The 17,173-nt window shown below is 40.6% G+C and overlaps 3 protein-coding genes across 5 annotated transcripts in view; all 3 read left to right on the top strand.

Moving 5' to 3' along the window:
• Positions 1-573: 573 nt before the first annotated feature.
• LOC140276685 (MOB kinase activator 1B) lies at positions 574-9,073 on the top strand. The gene is made up of 6 exons (XM_072371480.1): positions 574-846; positions 2,672-2,838; positions 4,823-4,916; positions 5,265-5,398; positions 6,861-7,024; positions 7,110-9,073. Exons 1-6 carry the CDS (start codon positions 833-835, stop codon positions 7,185-7,187), a joined length of 651 nt encoding a protein of 216 aa, XP_072227581.1. The 5' UTR covers positions 574-832; the 3' UTR covers positions 7,188-9,073.
• Positions 9,074-10,076: 1,003 nt separating this feature from the next.
• Positions 10,077-15,647, top strand: dck (deoxycytidine kinase). Its single transcript, XM_072371626.1, has 7 exons — positions 10,077-10,274; positions 10,550-10,665; positions 12,766-12,959; positions 13,810-13,957; positions 14,129-14,244; positions 14,575-14,674; positions 15,497-15,647. Exons 1-7 carry the CDS (start codon positions 10,184-10,186, stop codon positions 15,521-15,523), a joined length of 792 nt encoding a protein of 263 aa, XP_072227727.1. The 5' UTR covers positions 10,077-10,183; the 3' UTR covers positions 15,524-15,647.
• Positions 15,648-16,322: 675 nt separating this feature from the next.
• Positions 16,323-17,173, top strand: part of LOC140276603 (electrogenic sodium bicarbonate cotransporter 1-like) — a 31,257-nt gene continuing 30,406 nt past the window's right edge. For all 3 annotated transcript variants that reach the window (XR_011909042.1, XM_072371365.1, XM_072371364.1), the window contains exon 1: positions 16,323-16,683. Coding sequence is in view for 2 of the 3 variants with exons in the window: in XM_072371365.1 (XP_072227466.1) it covers positions 16,664-16,683 (20 nt within the window). In the remaining variant the exon portion in view is untranslated. The remainder of the gene's footprint in view (positions 16,684-17,173) is intronic.

The following is a 17,173-nucleotide window of genomic DNA, read 5'->3' as shown; positions in this document are numbered from 1 at the left end:
TTCCACCCCAGCCATCCGGCAGAAAGACAGGAAGAGTATTACAAAAACACTTTGGAAATCCTGGCAAAAATGTTCTTGATTTTAGCTGGAAATTCTGTTTATTTTTCACTTACCTGGAAAGAAAAAAAAATAAACTCAATCTGATTTCAAACAGTTTTCCTCTGAACAAACTTGATCTAACATTAGCATCTCACACCATATAATTAGTTGTGTGTTGTCCTTGTTAAGCCAAAAAGACTCATATCATTCCTATAATTTATTTGTGTTTTTGTTTTGCTGCATTGCTCGATGTGTGAGTGTGTCACATCTACTCTTCTGTGCAGTAAGACTCTACAGACTCTAATTCAGCTGCCTCCATTCAGATTATATGTGGAGAAAAATGTCGATGAAGATATTTTCTTTCTTAGCTCTGAGCATTCAAGTTAAACAGAAAGAAACGACTCGTCACACAAACGAGCAACGTTACATTGACTTGAAGTAAGCGGTACTGGGCATTTCAATCCGCTAGGTGGCAGCACACGACAGAAATGCCTCTGTTCCGCTTTGAAAATCTGACGAAGAAGTCAGAAACATTCAGTACGCTGCTGCCTCTCAGCGTACAGAGCAGTAGTTTTATACCAGTGTGTCTGTAAAGTAAACCCGTCCTCTTTCCAGCGGTACTTCTGTCATAGTGATATTTGTTCGGGATTTTTTCTCCACGACCGCCTGATAAAGCCCGACAAGAAAGGAGGACGCGTGAGACTTCAGAGTTTTTTCACAGTCCCTTTGGTGTGCCTCCTCTTTGCTTGATCGAAATTGACCAAGAGGGACATTTTCTGCGCTCCGAGGAAACATGAGCTTCCTTTTGTGAGTTTTAACTGTGTGCTGATAGCGTATATATGTGCTATTAAAATTTGGCTTTAAATGTGGCCAATGTCATCGGTGCTACACAGCTATAGCTAGTTAGCGATAGCATATTATGGGCTTAGACTACTTCCTGGACTCGCCTCCGAATCCTAAATGGGATTCGTATTAGCTCGTTATCTTTCTTATTTAAAACTCATAGCAGCTCTGTATGACTATTGACGATATCACCAGAGTATGAGGTATTGTGTTCCGTATAAAAACGCTTATTTATCAAATTGCATCAAACGTCGGACCACTTGACAGAGAGTACACCGTCTGGTCTGGATATTTGCTGGTGTCAACACTGTTTAACAAGAGCTAATTTCGCCCCGCAGAGACCAAACGCGCAAATCAGTTTCGGATCTTGTTTTATTGAGATAACGCGACTGTGGGCTGTTGATATTTAGTTTGCCATTCAAAAATGATGTATCAGAATAAAGTCAGAGGTTGGATAAGAAACATTAAATATCCCTTGGTGAAGATGTCAGCTTTTGTCTGTAAAGGAGGAAGATGAGCCGAGTTAGTCACCAGACACTGTTCGACACAACCCTTTCATATGTGTATAGATTTCTAAACCTTAAATTCATCCATGTGTTTGTAATGCCTGACATCTGATTACTCCTACAGTTAAAGCACCCTGTTCTTGTTTGACAACACTTACAACCAGATGCGTTCAGAATTATTTGATCTACAGCTGGTTTCTAATTGCTTAACGCTAAAACAGTCAGAAATACAGTTCCCCTGAAGAAGAGGAACTTGACAACATGACTCTGGTGGAAAATTACCATTGTCTTCATGTAACCTTTAAAGCATACTCTGTGATTACGTATCCATCATTCAAATTTACCATTATTTCTCAAAATCAACGACGAGAAGGGGGGTCTCAGAATTGTCTATTGGATCTTTAATTGATCATCTTTCTTCATCCATTAATCATTAGACAACCCCTCAGATTAATCTAGTGTTAATATAAAGATATATGTATGTAAAGAAGTTAGAAGTTGGTCCACCTCCAACAGTTTTAGTATTGGTCTTGTATGATCTTGATAAATTGGTCACAGGCCCCACATTTGAACTTTTAGACTGAATTATTTTTGTGCTGCTAATTTAAATGGACCTTTACTTAACCCATGACAACCATTTGAGACGCTAAACCTTCAGCTTTTACCATACATTGTTTATTTTGATAAAAGAATGACGTGAGCTTCACACCAGGTCTGAAAGGTTATATAAATGTTGCTCCAGTCCTGAAGGTTAGATACACATTGGTTGTCGTCAGCTAAGTAGAATTATCAGGATGAACTCTTACGTGTAACATATCATATTTAAAGGGCTGCATTGGTACATTTAAGGGATTGGATTCAACCCATCCATTTGGACCTTTTGTCCTAATATAATGGGATACAAATTATACTGATAAGATATTTACATGCTGCTATAGCTTTGAGTTTGCAAACGCACAGTTAAAAACAGTTTTTTTTTTTTTTTAGTCCAACCCATTTATGCTTTGATGACTGAAAAATTCTTGTTTAATGGGGCAGCAGGAGGGACTGAATACAGTAATACAGTACCTCTTGAAATGGCCTCATTATACACAGAGACGTACTGTTCTGGTCCCCTGCTCTTATTTTGCTAACCCCAGTATGCTGCCAGCTTTTTAAAAACATCTCGCCTCTTTGTTGGAAAACTCCCTTGCCATATAGTTCTATGAACTCATGATTGCTAATCATGCCTTTCTCCTCATTTATCACACCATTTGTCTTCCTCTTTGAAATGTGACTCACAGTGGAAACCGTTCATCCAAAACATTCAAGCCCAAGAAGAATATCCCGGAGGGCTCTCATCAGTACGAGCTGTTGAAACATGCAGAGGCTACGCTGGGAAGTGGAAACCTGCGCATGGCAGTCATGCTGCCTGAGGGCGAGGACTTAAATGAGTGGGTCGCTGTCAACAGTAAGCGTTGCTATTTACCTTTTAACCCCTCCCTAATACACATTTGATTACAATTCCTGGAAGAATAACTTTTTTTTTAGGAAGTTTTTAGTTCTTATACTTGTGACTTCCTGCTTTTTCACGTTTGCATACTTGTTGTTGGGCTTGTTGATGATATGTCAATTAGTCCACATGATGGATCAGCTGATGGTGAACTATCAGAGTGTAGGATCTTGGCAGTCCTTCTAATGACCCTGGGTATTCATGCTGGACAAACTGCTGTGAATGTTAAATAGATATTATTGTCTGCACAGTGAGAGCCTTCTTTACTTTCCTCTAAATTGTGACAAATGACTCAGTTTAGGGAAGCTTGAATTCCCCTTGCATATCCTTGCCTGTAGGGTTTGAAATGTTCGACAGCCCAGCATGTTGACAAATAGTCCTTTATGCACACCTCACAGAAAGTTTCTGTCTCTGCTGTTTGTTTTTTTTTTTGTTTTTTTTTGGCTGTACCACTTATTATATACCACTTGTAATTATATTTGTAAGATATACTGCTGTTTATAGGACTGAATGGCTTTTGGACAGGGTTGCACAAGCAGACCAGAATTTCACAGTAAAGGGAAGTGAGGATTAAAAGTGCTGTGAGCAGTGATTTCTCTCACCACTCAGTTTAAATAACTTTTCAGATCTCTGCCCATGAGAAGCAGCTTGTAGCTTTGAGGATTAAACACTTAGTGACATAAAGGGCATGCAACAAAGGTCTCCAAGCCCAAATTAAACTGGGGGAAGTTATTTGGTGTGCTTCTTTGTTGCACTGTTAAGTGTTCATATTGTTTTCACACATGCACTGCAGCCCTGTGCTCTTCTAAAAACGTTCCAGGGAGGCTGCACTTGTCTGCAACATTAACTTTAGGCTTCTTGTGGATTTTAACCTGCCAGGTCTTAAGTAATAACTTCACAGGGAAATGACAGAGTGTGTGGGAGCTCGTAACATCTGCTGCTTCTTACTGCTTCCCGCTGGCCTGTATGTTGCTCTCCACTCATTTGATCAAATTGCAGATGTGTCCAATTATACTTAGCATTTCTGTCAATCCCAACACGGTCATCCTTACAGAAAGGAAGCAGGTCTTCTCGCTATACTCATGTCCTGTAAACATATCCTGGCTCTTGTTCTTCTTTCCAATGTGCACACGCTACAGTTTTTGAAACAGTGCGGATTTATTCTCCACTCATTCTCATTGCATACGAATTTCTAATGTCATACAATTCTGTTATCTCTTTGCATACAACTCTTGGACAGTCTACTATCGAGCAAGATGCGTCACAGTGTCAGTAGCTGACATTTGTAATGGTCAGTTCATTTGTTGATCAGTTGAGTTATGGCAGAAATCAGACGCCTTGTTTATTGACTATATCTTGTCAACATTCTCTCAGAAAGTGATTGAGTCATTAATGTTTACTAAATGATTAGGTAGGCAAGTGGAAACATTAAATAAGAGCCTGAATTCAACATTTTCAGCACATTTAATTCAGTGTTTTCTGCGTGGATATCATATCTTCACCATCTTTGGTGACGTGAACATCAGTTTGGGCTTCATTGGCATCAAATGAAGGCTACAAAAGCGCACTGTTTTATGCATTTAAAAGTCACAAATATTTTCAAATGGTGTCAAATGGATCTGGCTTTTCTGTAAATAGAAAATAACACACACTCATATGCCACATAAGCTGTTTCACAATATTTCTGTTTTCTGTTGAGATTAGCAAATGGAGCTCAAACGTTGCCAGTGCCTAAATAGATCTCTCCAACTGATGGAAGTCAGAGTTGGCTGTGTGCCTCAGGGAATAAGTGGTAACACAGATAGCACTGAGTGTGTCCTGGTCATCAGTCTGGATGGGGCAGTGGAGTGGAGTGGACATCAGGGACACCTGATCCCAGCTGCTTCTGCTGGCACACTGTCTAATCAATCAAATATGCTTTTTTTTTTTTTTTTTTTTCCAGCTGTGGATTTCTTCAACCAGATCAACATGCTGTACGGCACCATCACAGACTTTTGTACAGAGGAAAGCTGTCCTGTCATGTCCGCTGGTCCAAAGTAAGTGCAGCTTTTCAGGGCTCCAAAACCCCCAGTCTGATTCAAACCATCCCCCAGTTGAGTTAGGTGTGCAAAATGCAGCACTGTTGCTATCAGCGTAATCTTAAAACACTCTGAAAATGGTGCTCTGAAGTGTGTTTCACTGTCTGGACTCCAGCTGTCATGCTCAGTCAGTGTTCACTTGATGTTTTACATGCTCATCAAAATGCTGGATTCACTTTTGCGAGGTTTACAAACCAGCGAAAAATGACGTTGGGCCACTTGCGTCAGCCTTTTGGCAGTGATGGAATCTAAATCTTCTGAGTCCACATGAAATCCAATAAGTTTGTTTTGGTTTATTTTCTGCAGATACGAGTACCACTGGGCTGATGGAACCAACATCAAGAAGCCCATCAAATGCTCTGCCCCAAAGTACATCGATTACCTCATGACCTGGGTGCAAGACCAGCTCGATGACGAGACGCTTTTCCCTTCAAAGATCGGTAGGGTTTGTATCTGGCTTCTCCGCAGCTCTGAAAATGAAGAATATTTCACAGTTTCTGAATATCCAGTTCAGTGTGAGCTGCTTTTCTGTAACATTACATCTAAAACCTCGTTGATGGTTTTGCATACTTACGTGCACAGTTCACTCAACGAGCTACGGCTTGTGCTGTCCCGGGTGGAGCTTTGTTTTTGCTGGATGACAGCCAGCATAAATAAATGTCAGATGGACTAAGCACATCTCAGTAGAAGGACTGAAAGTGCCTCCCCGAAGCAACAGAATTTGATTCATTGTCCCTAATCTTTAGATCTGTTATTCCCTGTGCCAGAAGTACCTCAAAGCTTCCTGCATGTGGTGTGTTGGAGCATCCTGTGTGCAAAGCAACATGGAACAAACACGCCCCCGTGTTGTGATTCAATATGCACAGGTGTTTGTCACACATGTTAAAGCATTTTCCCTCCCAAGAGCTTTTAAGTTGGGGGTGCTGGAATTATTTCTCCTTTCTGTGCAGCTGTATGCTTATGGGAGAGTCATCCATCAGGCTTCTGAACTTTCACACTTCCATAGAAGAGAGCACGGCTGTTTGAATAAGAGCCTAACGGATGAATACTTAACGCGTTGCTACTGCGAGGTGCTTCAGTTTCACAGTTACTGTTGTTTGCACTACCCTCGAATCGTGCTGTGGCCTGTCTGTGAATGTGTTTCCAGTCCAGGAGAACACTCTGTAGTCTAGCTGCATCTGACTCACTCCTGCTTTTCAGCTGCTCTGTGGCAAAGGGAAAAGAAAATGCACAGTACTACACACAGTTTGTATTATGGTCATCGCCAGAGAAGTTGAGCATCGTTGAATACAGCGCAGTATATCGATATTTAGACCCAGTACCAATTAATTCTCTTGACTTTCCTCTCCATTTTGCCAATATTAGGTGCCCTTAGCAGGGATGAAGGTGTTGTGGTCGTCTAGCCATCCAGATGGGCTAAATGACCACTTATTTAAAGGAGGGTTGTGAGAAGCTGCTACCTCACCTGCAGTAGGTTCATGGTCACAGCAAAGCTTACAGTGGGGACAATAGAAGAGCCAATCTAAAACAACTGAAGCCTGAAATGTGTCATAGAAATTCAGAGAATGGCATGTTGTAGACGTCACTGTTGCATCAGACTGTTAACTCGCAGTCACTTCTAGCATTTATACGCTGCAGCTCTGATTTTTAAAAATAACAAAATCACAATTCAAGCAGCTTAAAGAGAAGATATTTTCTGTAAGCTTTTCTTACCTGTAGGCTGATCTCCCACAGAGTTAGAAGCTCAGAATGTCACCAACATTTACTTAAAGACTGCGGCCCAAATACAGTGCTGTGTCAAGCTAATAACTGTTGCTCACCTCAACTGTGCATGTCACTGCTGTGTATTAAATCCTCTGGATTCTCTAATCAGCTCTTCTGTCTTGCCTTCTTGTTCCCAAGGCGTCCCCTTCAAGCGTAACTTTATGTCGGTGGCGAAGACCATCCTGAAGCGGCTGTTCAGGGTCTATGCCCACATCTATCACCAGCACTTTGACTCCGTCATGCAGCTGCAGGAGGAGGCTCACCTCAACACATCATTCAAACACTTCATCTTCTTTGTGCAGGTGAGGAAACCTCCAACGTACGAGTGCTAACTCACTGCCTCTTTTTCCATCGGAGTTAAAGGCTTTTTGCTTTTGTCTTTTTCAGGAGTTCAACCTCATTGACAGGAAAGAGCTGGTCCCACTACAGGAGCTGATTGAGAAACTCACTACCAAGGATAGATAAACAGCAATGCAACCCTAATTTTATTGTTCTTCTAGTTTTTTGCACAGATGCCCACCCCACCCTGGCTGTATGTATGCAGTATATACTATATTTCCATTTGGGGAAATGTTTTTAATAATGCCAGGAAGAAGGAAGGCTTTTGATAGGTTTAAGGCACCAGAACTAATTTTATCAGGGATTACACACTTAATTGACAAACTATAAATTAACACTAGCAGAAAAGCATTTAGCTGTATGGGAAAACAAATCCCCTGATAATCAAACATGGGTTAAATATAGATAACAAACTTCTGTTCATTAGTTTTCTATTAGACTGCACTGTTTTTTTTTTTCCTCTTGGATTTACAGCAGCACAGAGCTGTGTGCTGTAGAAAACAACGTTGTTGGTGTTGTGGCGAGAATTTAAGCCAGATGTTATCGCAACGGTAGTTTCTAGTTATTTTATTCGACGCAGAAAGATCAGAGTTTTGGTTCGCTACCGCAATTGCTGATATGTCAATACAAAATGACCCTAAGTGCCTAGCATGGCTCATAATTGCCCTATATCCACAGTGAGAGCTGTCAGAAGACGATGGCTGTAATCTCACTGAATTGATGTGACACTTTTAAGTTTGTCTGGTTCTAAATTTCCCCCTTTTTGAAATATTTGGTTGGAATGACTCTCTCTCTCTGTAACATCCCAGACTCCATTTAGTTAGCAAGTCTCTTTGCTGAGTGCTCTGTGCAGGTCATGATAAACGAATGTGTTGGAGGCCATAGAAGTCGGGTTAGAATCTTGTCATGTTGTAGCAGGGACTAATAAACTTTTAGCATCGTCTAGTTCCTGGGTGTTAGTTTTGCCCCTCAATCTTTTAGGTAGAAACAAATTTTAGGAAAAGTCTGCAAGGGATCTAAAAGCGTAAATTGTATATACATATCCGAAAATAGACGTTTCTATGTTTAACCTCCATTTTGAATTGGATAATGCTGCGTCCCTTGTTATCTCGATAGCCATTAAGCACTTTGAACTGTTTTCCTGACCTCTCTTGCCTGAATGTTTCTTCTGCATAGGCCGTGCTTTGTGAGAAGCTATATCATGTGACTGATGATTTTTCTTGCCCTCATCTTTCTTCAAATGAATGTTAAATGGCTTAACTTCTCCTGAAATCAGCTATTCGGCACAAGTGAGGTTTCCTTATGCTTTTCCGTGGTTTGAGTTGTCGCTGTGCTTCAAACAGCAGACGCATGCCCCCCTTCCCCAATGTCGAAGTGTAGTCTACTATGCAATCATTGACACAACACTAAAAGGGTTACCAGTTGACTCATTAAAACTCTATATCCAATATTTACCTTACTTTATAATGCTTGAATTCGGGTGTGTGACAAACATAGAAATGCTTCTCTTTTGGGTGTAGTTTAAAAGTGGTGGCATGAACGTTTTATACCTGAAATTTGTCAGAGATGTAATGCTTTGGTGCACACTTGTAAATATCCAGGATTGGACTCGTCGTGAAAAGGATTTTCAGCAAGCATGGAGTGTTAACTTTTGGTTAAATGAACGCATCGAGTCTTTTTAGAGGCTGCTTCTTCTCCTTTGTTTGGATGATGAAACTTTTACCTGTTTTTATGGTTCGGCATCTCTTCTTCTTTCCTTTTTTTCTCTCCTCCACTCCCTCAGTTAACTGTTACGAATGTTACCGAAAATCTAACAGAAGAATCGCTCATCCTGAAAGCATCTCATCCTCATGAAATGCCCGTAACGAAGCCTCTCGCCTACGGTTTTTCCTCTGTTACTGTAATGACTGATGAAATGTTTGTAAATAATGGCTTGGTAGGGGTTTTCAATGCTACTGAATTGATTTATGCTGTAAAGGCTAATAAAGGTGGTCTTGACTCTTTGAATATAATTCCAAGTTAATTTTGTATCATAAAATCAAAGCAGCCAGACGGTGAAACCAAGTAAATTTGCTTCAGCGCTGTATTGGAGTGATTTGGGTGTACTCCATTATTCTGTGGAACTTCTTGAACGGCAGCTCTATATATACTGTAGTGAGATGTGCTTTTCGCACTCCTGTACATGTACTTTGCAGCTATTGTCGCATTTGCATGCAACATGCTATTTGTGGATTAACTCCTATAAAACTGTTACAACTGGATCCAGATCAAGCAATCTCACAATCTAATAATCACCCACAAATAATTGCATATTTTTGTTTCTATTTTTGGAAGTTGACGTGTAATATTCTATGATGTTCTATGCTATGCTTTTATTCTGAAACTCCAGTACCGGAGTAGAATGATGTTTACTGTTGCCTAAGAACTGAGGGGAAAAAAGTAGTAAAGTTACAGACAGCCACAAAGTGGCAGTGAAGTTATCCGGTTTGTCTACAGGATAGATTATTAACACATCGTGAGTTGTCTATCACAACAACATTCAGGAACTTTATCTTTTCATGCATCTTTAAAACAACTTCTTTTCAGCGCTCATACGTTAGTTATCACACTACAAGACTTTTCAAGTGATGGTTTTAGAAGCAACAGCGGCGTGGTTTTGGCAATAGATGCCATATTTGTATTTTAAGTAATCCTGATTTTTACAGCTTAATAGCTCCACCTTAACCAACATTGTGCGTGTATCTCTTTTTTTCGCACCTTTGAAACAGAAGCGTAACCCAATGTGCTTTAACAGAGGGGAAAGCAAAAACAATGCAAGAAGATGTGATTTAAAATGTTAAATGGACTACTCATAAAAGCAATTAAAATGGCAATAGGATTAAAAAAGGAAGTATACAAAAGACGAATAAAAAGGTTTAATAAAATAAATGGATTCGACTTCTCTAAAACTTTAGAAGCGTTTTGCCTTGAACGTCACATCAGACACGTGACCGCCGCTGCTTCCTGGATAAAGGCGGCTGCTTCCTGACGTTACAACCGCCAAACTTTAAACAACAAAGAGCCGTCTCCGCTCGCAGCTGCAGCCCCGCTCCAATTAATTAAGAATTATCGAGCTTCACAGGATGCCTTCTAATCAAAAGAGACCCTGCCCCGAACCCATGAACGACTCCATGGAGAGGAGAATGAAGCGCATTTCAATCGAGGGGAACATCGGTGAGTGGAGTTTGAGGAGAAATTTAATCAAACAAAGCAAGCTTAGAAAGGTAAACTACTAAAATACCTGGCAGGTGCTTTTAAGGGCATCTCTGTCCAATACTGGTGAGCCTCAAGTGATCATTTAAATGTGAGCTTTGCCGCCAAATTCAAGAAGTCTATAATTCTGCTTTACCCCGTTTTTGCGTATGAGAATATTCCCACATCACACACATGCAGCTTGTCGCCCTGCATTGTGTGGCAATGAACTGAATTTCTGCATTGTTTGCGTTCAGCGGCGGGCAAATCCACCTTTGTGCGCCTTTTGGAGCAGGAGAGCGCGGAGTGGGAGGTGGTACCAGAGCCAATCGCCAGGTGGTGCAATGTCCAAACAACAGGAAGCGACTTTGAGGTATGAACTTGCAGCATTATGTGCTGTTGCCTCACACAAGCTACTATAAAAGCGGGTTTCTTGACTGTTTAAAGCATGGCGGCGAGTTTCGAGAGAAGATTCCACTCTATGTCGGGGATAAATCTCCCCTCAAGGACACTGGCGGAAACCGGCTGAGCACAAGTCCAGCCAGATGAACATGTCAAGACAACTCCGGAAGTCTTCATCTGTATTTAGAGTGCAGCTGCTATCTGTCTAAATATCTGCACTGGTTGCTGTAAACCCACCACCACACACCCAGGGAGACAGGTGGTCCCCCTCTGGAGAGCTGCACATGCCATCCTCAAGGCAAACATCTCTAACCTCCCACACAGCTGCATGCCTGTGCCTCACCCTCAGTGAGGTCAGGTGGGTTCACATTTAGGTCGTTGTACTGAAAAGTGGACTGCAGTGGGGTGCACAGGCTCTTTGTTCCACAGAGGATTCTGTCTTGAATCCATTCAGCTTAGCTTGCTTGGAAAATCTGTATTTTCACTTCTTCCAATAATGACCCAGTTGGACAGCATCACCCAAAAGCAACTTTCATGATTTTATGGTAAAACTGTAACGTGTGCAGAGTGGTGTTGGTGCAGCGTAATTGGATAGCGTTGAGGCATTAGAAGAATGATCAGGAGTCTCCCAACAAGGCTTCTCTGACCCATACAGCTATACCCATAGCGCCCTCTGCTGGTGGTACAAAGATGCAAAGTATCTGTTTAGTTTTAGTTTGTATCACTCCGTTTGTTACAAGCACCCATTAGAACAAAGAAACTGAAAAAAAAAAATAATGTCATTGTGCATCACCTACAGAGTTTGAATAGCAACTGAGGGAGTTTTGGGCTGACTTGCTTCAAATGTTGAAAGACCAAACTTAAACCATGTTCAGTAGATGGAAATCAAGTTACTGATGAAAAATGATTTGGATAGCTTGTATTCCTTGCTTCTGCTTTGTTTTAAAAAAGCTGGCTAACGACTCCTAATGCTGCTTAAACGCCTAAAGTGAGCCTCTTCCACACAAAACTAATTTCCCAATTGTCTTGAGTCTGTCCTCCGCTGGTTGAAACCCAAACCCACATATTACTTTTGGAGCGAGTCGACCGAAGTATTGAAGTTCATGTTAAGTAAGTAGATATTCCTCCAAAGCAACAGGGTTTATTAAAGAAATCCTGAGTTCAGTTTCTTCTAAAAACAAACTTTAAAAGTATTTATTAAAGTCTTGAATTTCATTACAAGCCCTTTTTTTTCTCTCCTGTTGTGGACCGTAACATTCGATCTGTCTATTCTATAGCGGAAAAAAAAAAAGTAAGACCAGCGAGCCACCGGTTTGTTCAAGTGTTTTAAATGTTTCTATTCTCAGCTGGGCCCAGATCACATGAATTCACCCAGTTGATGGGTAATTATTTGATATTTTTAACGGCTCTGAAATTAAACTGGGTTTAAGAAACATGAAACGTGATCTTTGTTCATGTGGTTTGCTCATAACTATCAAGATGCTATGAAATGCGTTACCAGTTAATTACACGTGTCATTTTTAAAGTCTGATCTAAATTTCTTTTAGTATTTGAACATAGTCGTGGAGTGTGTTGACACTAGGCCTGCTACAGTTATTTGAACTGCCTGGAAATCATTATCCTTAATGTTTTTTTTTTGTTTTTTTTTTTCAAATTTTATTTTATCACATTCTTTTCCACCTTTTGTGCTCTATTCTGTCATGATTTAATGCCTCCAGCTGTCTATCTTAAGGTGATTAACTCATAATGTTCAACCAACTGCATTTAGAAAGGCATCTAAATGTCAGGGATTTTAATTATAGTGGCAACATTTAGGTTTTTAAATTAAAAAGGAGAACTGGCGTGGTGGGAAAAGGCCCTACTGCCACTTATCTTGAACTTCCCCTGCCATAAAATTAGTATGAAATGAACAGGAAAGAGTAACAGTTAACTGGAATTATTCCGCTCAGATTACATGATTGTGACGGCCTGGGTTAAAAAATAAACTATGATTCTTTAAAAATACTAAACTGGGTTAATCCTCAATCTTGAGGGTAGATGTTTCTCACACACCCTGAATCTTGTGCTCTAGGAGCTGACCACATCCCAGAGGAGCGGGGGGAACGTGTTGCAGATGATGTATGAGAAGCCAGAGAGGTGGGCCTACACCTTCCAGAGCTACGCCTGCATCAGCCGAGTGCGGGCCCAGATCAGATCAGCCAATGGGAAGCTCAGAGAGGCTGAAAACCCCGTGCAGTTCTTTGAGCGATCCATCTACAGTGACAGGTATCTGCAAGAAAGCTGGACATGATCTAAATCTAATGAAAAGTATGAACATTAAAGGGAACTGGTGTTGCTCTCATGCTTATTAACCTCGGCTAAAACTGACATAAAGGTATGAAAATTGCTTTCATCTCAACAGGAGTTATCCAGTGAGCAAAGTCTGGTTTCACTGAAGACTGAAATGTTCCTCTTAGATTTTATTATAGGCTAACTTGAAGTTAGCTTTTCTTTGTTTCTGTTTTTTCCCCTCATAATTTCTACATGAAATGATGATTTTATCATAGTCAAACGGTCTCTTAAAGGGGAACTCCGGTATTTTTAAACCTGGACCTTATTTCTGGCATGAAATACATTTATCTACTCACTGAGAACAGTCGAAACAGTTTTGAAAGTCGGCGTCCTTCAGAAGCTATTTAGAAATAACCAAATAACCAGAAATAATCCGTATATCCATATAACAGAGTGAACAGGGCAGGGACGATGCAGCCTCTAAATAAGGCATTATGTCTTTATTTCACCAATACTTTAAGAAGAATGAATGAACCAACACGTACTGTTCTGTTAGCACATAGCTACTGTTATGTATATGTATATATTTGTTGCTGGAGCTCTGCCGTTGATGGTAGTCCTCTTTGCTCCGGTTTCCAAGATTTGGAAGTAGGTGGCTGAATTGCAGCCTCTTCATGCAAGAATTGACTCATTTCTTCATCATCTCGACAGTGTGTAATTTCAGACCATAAAGTCCATGGGTCTAGCAGTAATAATAAATGGCACGGATTACAGATGTAGAAATAGACTGAGTTTCCAGATGAAGTCTCATGACGTTCCCTCTCCTGTGTTCATCATGTCGCAGGTACATCTTTGCAGCCAACCTGTACGAGAGTGAGTGCCTGAATGAGACTGAATGGTCTGTTTACCAGGACTGGCACGGCTGGCTGCACAACCAGTTTGGCAAGCACATCGAGCTGGACGGTATCATCTACCTCAGAGCTTCACCAGAGGTACCCTACCCTTGTTTCCCCGGTTTTTTTAGCCGCCTTCCCATTCAGTGATGTCCAAATGAAACGATCTTGTGATTGAAATGGAGATGCTGTTTTTAATCAATAGAAAATATCAATTGCTGTACCAAAAAAAGTAAAGAATTTCCTCCTTTTTTGTTGTTGTGTGTGTAGAAATGTTTGGAGAGATTACACTTGAGAGGCAGACAGGAAGAGCAAGACATCCCTCTGGAGTATCTGGAGAAGCTCCATTTTAAACATGAGAGCTGGCTGCAGCACAAGACAATGACGTGAGTCAACGCACACACTTTTATGACATGTTTGCATAATGGAAGAATAGGCGTCTACATTATGGAAAAGAACCAGGAGGTTTTGTCATCACAACATGTTAGTTATTGTACTGTTAATGCAGTAACCTGGGGGTGATTCTAACTGCAGTTTGAAATGAGATCTGATCCGTCACACTCTGTGAGATCAGGCCAGACGCTGCCTCCTGCCTTTTTGGTTCACAGCTTCTCCTTACAAACTGCCTTCATCTTTAAAGATTTAAATCTTCACAAGTAAATGGATTTAAATGGCTGAACATCACTAACTGCACAAACTCTTATCTCTGCCCACAGCATGGAGTTTGAGTATCTCAGTGATGTTCCAGTCCTGACAATGGATGTGAATGAGGATTTTAAAGGAAATGATTTAAAGAGTGCTGATATGATTGAGAAGGTGAGTGACTGTCCAGTTCACCTCTGTTCTCTGTTCTTTCCTCGAGCATCTACAATTTATAAGGATTTAAACTGCTTTTCTAGGTTTGGGTTTTGTTTCTTACGATCCCCAATTAAGTACGTCTAATGTTAATTATCCAGCCCCGACGCACACCTAGTTTGTATCTTTTAGTGTATTTCAGCAATCTGACCATTACTGATATTTCCAACACTCGATGAAATCCAGCACTGGATTTTTGTTGGATTTTCAGTTCATCAGTGGAAAAAGGAAATATTGTGTATCTGATCTGTTGTCATGAGCAAGAACAATTATGAAGACTCAATGGTTTCGAATATTTTTAAATGATCCCGGATCGTGACAAACATCAAGGGTTGACGTACAAACCACCTGAAATGCACACGAGTACAAAAGCTTTTATTTTTGTAATTAAGAGCAACACTTTAATAAATGTACTCGGTTATATCCAACCACTCCTGACTGTGCATTTTTACAAAAAATGTAAGATTCCCTGCTGCTTCCAGACATAGTAAATCTTATGCGTCGCACAAAAAACTCAGGGACCCACCTTGGATGCGTCTCTGCAGTGTGTTCTATGATGTAACACCGCTGGGTTTCACATGCAAAGTAAGGTCCAGATAGATGCTTACTCAGTGGTTTCCATGTTGATGGTAAACATGAGTTTTAACTTCCTCTTAGTTCATAAGCAGGAGAAACTGCACACACAATGCTTTGGACAAAAGAAACGATGTGAAATTCTTTTGAAGTTGCTGCGTTTGTACTCGCTGGTAAAGCTAACGGGTTCTCTGTTGTGTTCATTTTCAGGTGAAGGAGTTCTTGAGCACGCTGTAAACTTAACCAGGTGATGGTGCCCATTCCGAATGAAATTTCATGGGATATTTTGAAATGTTAAAATGACTCAACAATGATTGCTATTGTTTGCGATGGTTTTAAATATGTATTGCTGTTTTTTCTAATCTGTTATATCTATCTATAATATATAGCACATGAGTGCACATGATGATGTATTAATTGTCCATTTGTATTAAAGACAATAAACTTGAAATACTGTGAATGATTGTCATACTGGGCCTCGCTTTCAACCTCTCTTATTACTCTACAGCTCTTCCAGAAGATGTCGCCAGTTCTTATTACAGCCAGTCAGCTATTTTTGACTTCTCAGCTTGCCTTTACTTGGTAGTGCCAATAGGATTTAAGAAAAAAAACAAAAACTCTGAAATAGCTGCTTTGATTTTCACTTTTGATGTTTAATTAGAGCTCCAAGGGGAAACTTCAAGACTTTGATTCAATCGATGTGTGTGTATATATATGAAGGTAGAACATTTATATCTTAGTTTCTTTCAGTAAAACACAAATTTTTATATTTGGTGTCGCATAACAAATATCCCACATAAATATCTATGACCTGAGTGTAATTGTAAAATTGAGTTATTGTGATCATGTAAACGGATCCGAGTTATTTTAGATGGTCCTAATATACTTATACATAGTGGTTTTTTTTTTTTTCATGGATCTGGAGAAATCTCTTGGAGAACAGGATTTATTGGTCAAGTTGAAACCTTTTGTGCGCCACCCAGAAGTTACTTTCTGACCTCCGCCCCCCTGGTGGCGTCACACAGGAGGAGGGATGATACTTAAAATATGGAAAAAGACACGCAGCACACGGAGACTCCACGCGCTTCCAACTGGTAACTTTCTTCAAGATGTTACTGCTGCACGAGCCGAAGAAGTCCAGCTAGATATGAAGATTGTGTTTCATATGTTGAGTTGGATTTGTAGAGTCGAAGAGATCATCCCAGCCAGATAGCCACGACACATCGGCTTCTTTTGTTACTTTAAGACGCTTTAAAAGCGCGACAGCAAGAGAAGGTGAAGATTTGGAAACAGTCTGCTGGTAACGCAACCGGAGCAGAAGAGGACAACTGCTGGACACCCAGACTGATCACATTCTCAAAGAAGGAATTTGTCACCATGAGTTCCGACAAGAGCAAGTAAGTTTACGACCTCTCGTCATTATTCATGAGACTACAAACTGGTTATGTCGGACGCTTGCAATCAAGGGGTGTAGAGAGTTTACAGACCAGGTGTAGGGATGTAAATTAGAGCATAGTTTATGTTGTCAACTGGATGATAAGAAAATGGATGCGTTTAAAGTATAAGCGGAGATTTTAGTGCGTAAATTGTCTTTCAGTCGCTTGGTTTACTGGGTCATGTGTCACAACCGAGAGAAAACAGTAGTGTAATAAATTAAAGTAGTAATCACATGGAACGTGTTCAGCCATTCGAGTTATAAACTTGGCACCATAAGCCACTGCTGCCGCAACGCTGTGGCTATGAAAGGACGTTAATCTATTTTCCAAGAACCTGTCACTATCAATTAGGGAGAGAAAGAGAGCGCAGGCCCAGTGGTGGATATCCTCTGCGGTGCATCCTTGTGAATTAAAGTGCGTGTATGCCTCACAGACCGTGCTCTAAGAGTTG

Source organism: Leuresthes tenuis, unplaced genomic scaffold, assembly GCF_036924035.1.
Source record: "Leuresthes tenuis unplaced genomic scaffold, fLeuTen1.0.hap1 SCAF_19, whole genome shotgun sequence".
Lineage (NCBI taxonomy): Eukaryota > Metazoa > Chordata > Actinopteri > Atheriniformes > Atherinopsidae > Leuresthes > Leuresthes tenuis.
This window is presented reverse-complemented; position numbering and strand designations above follow the sequence as displayed.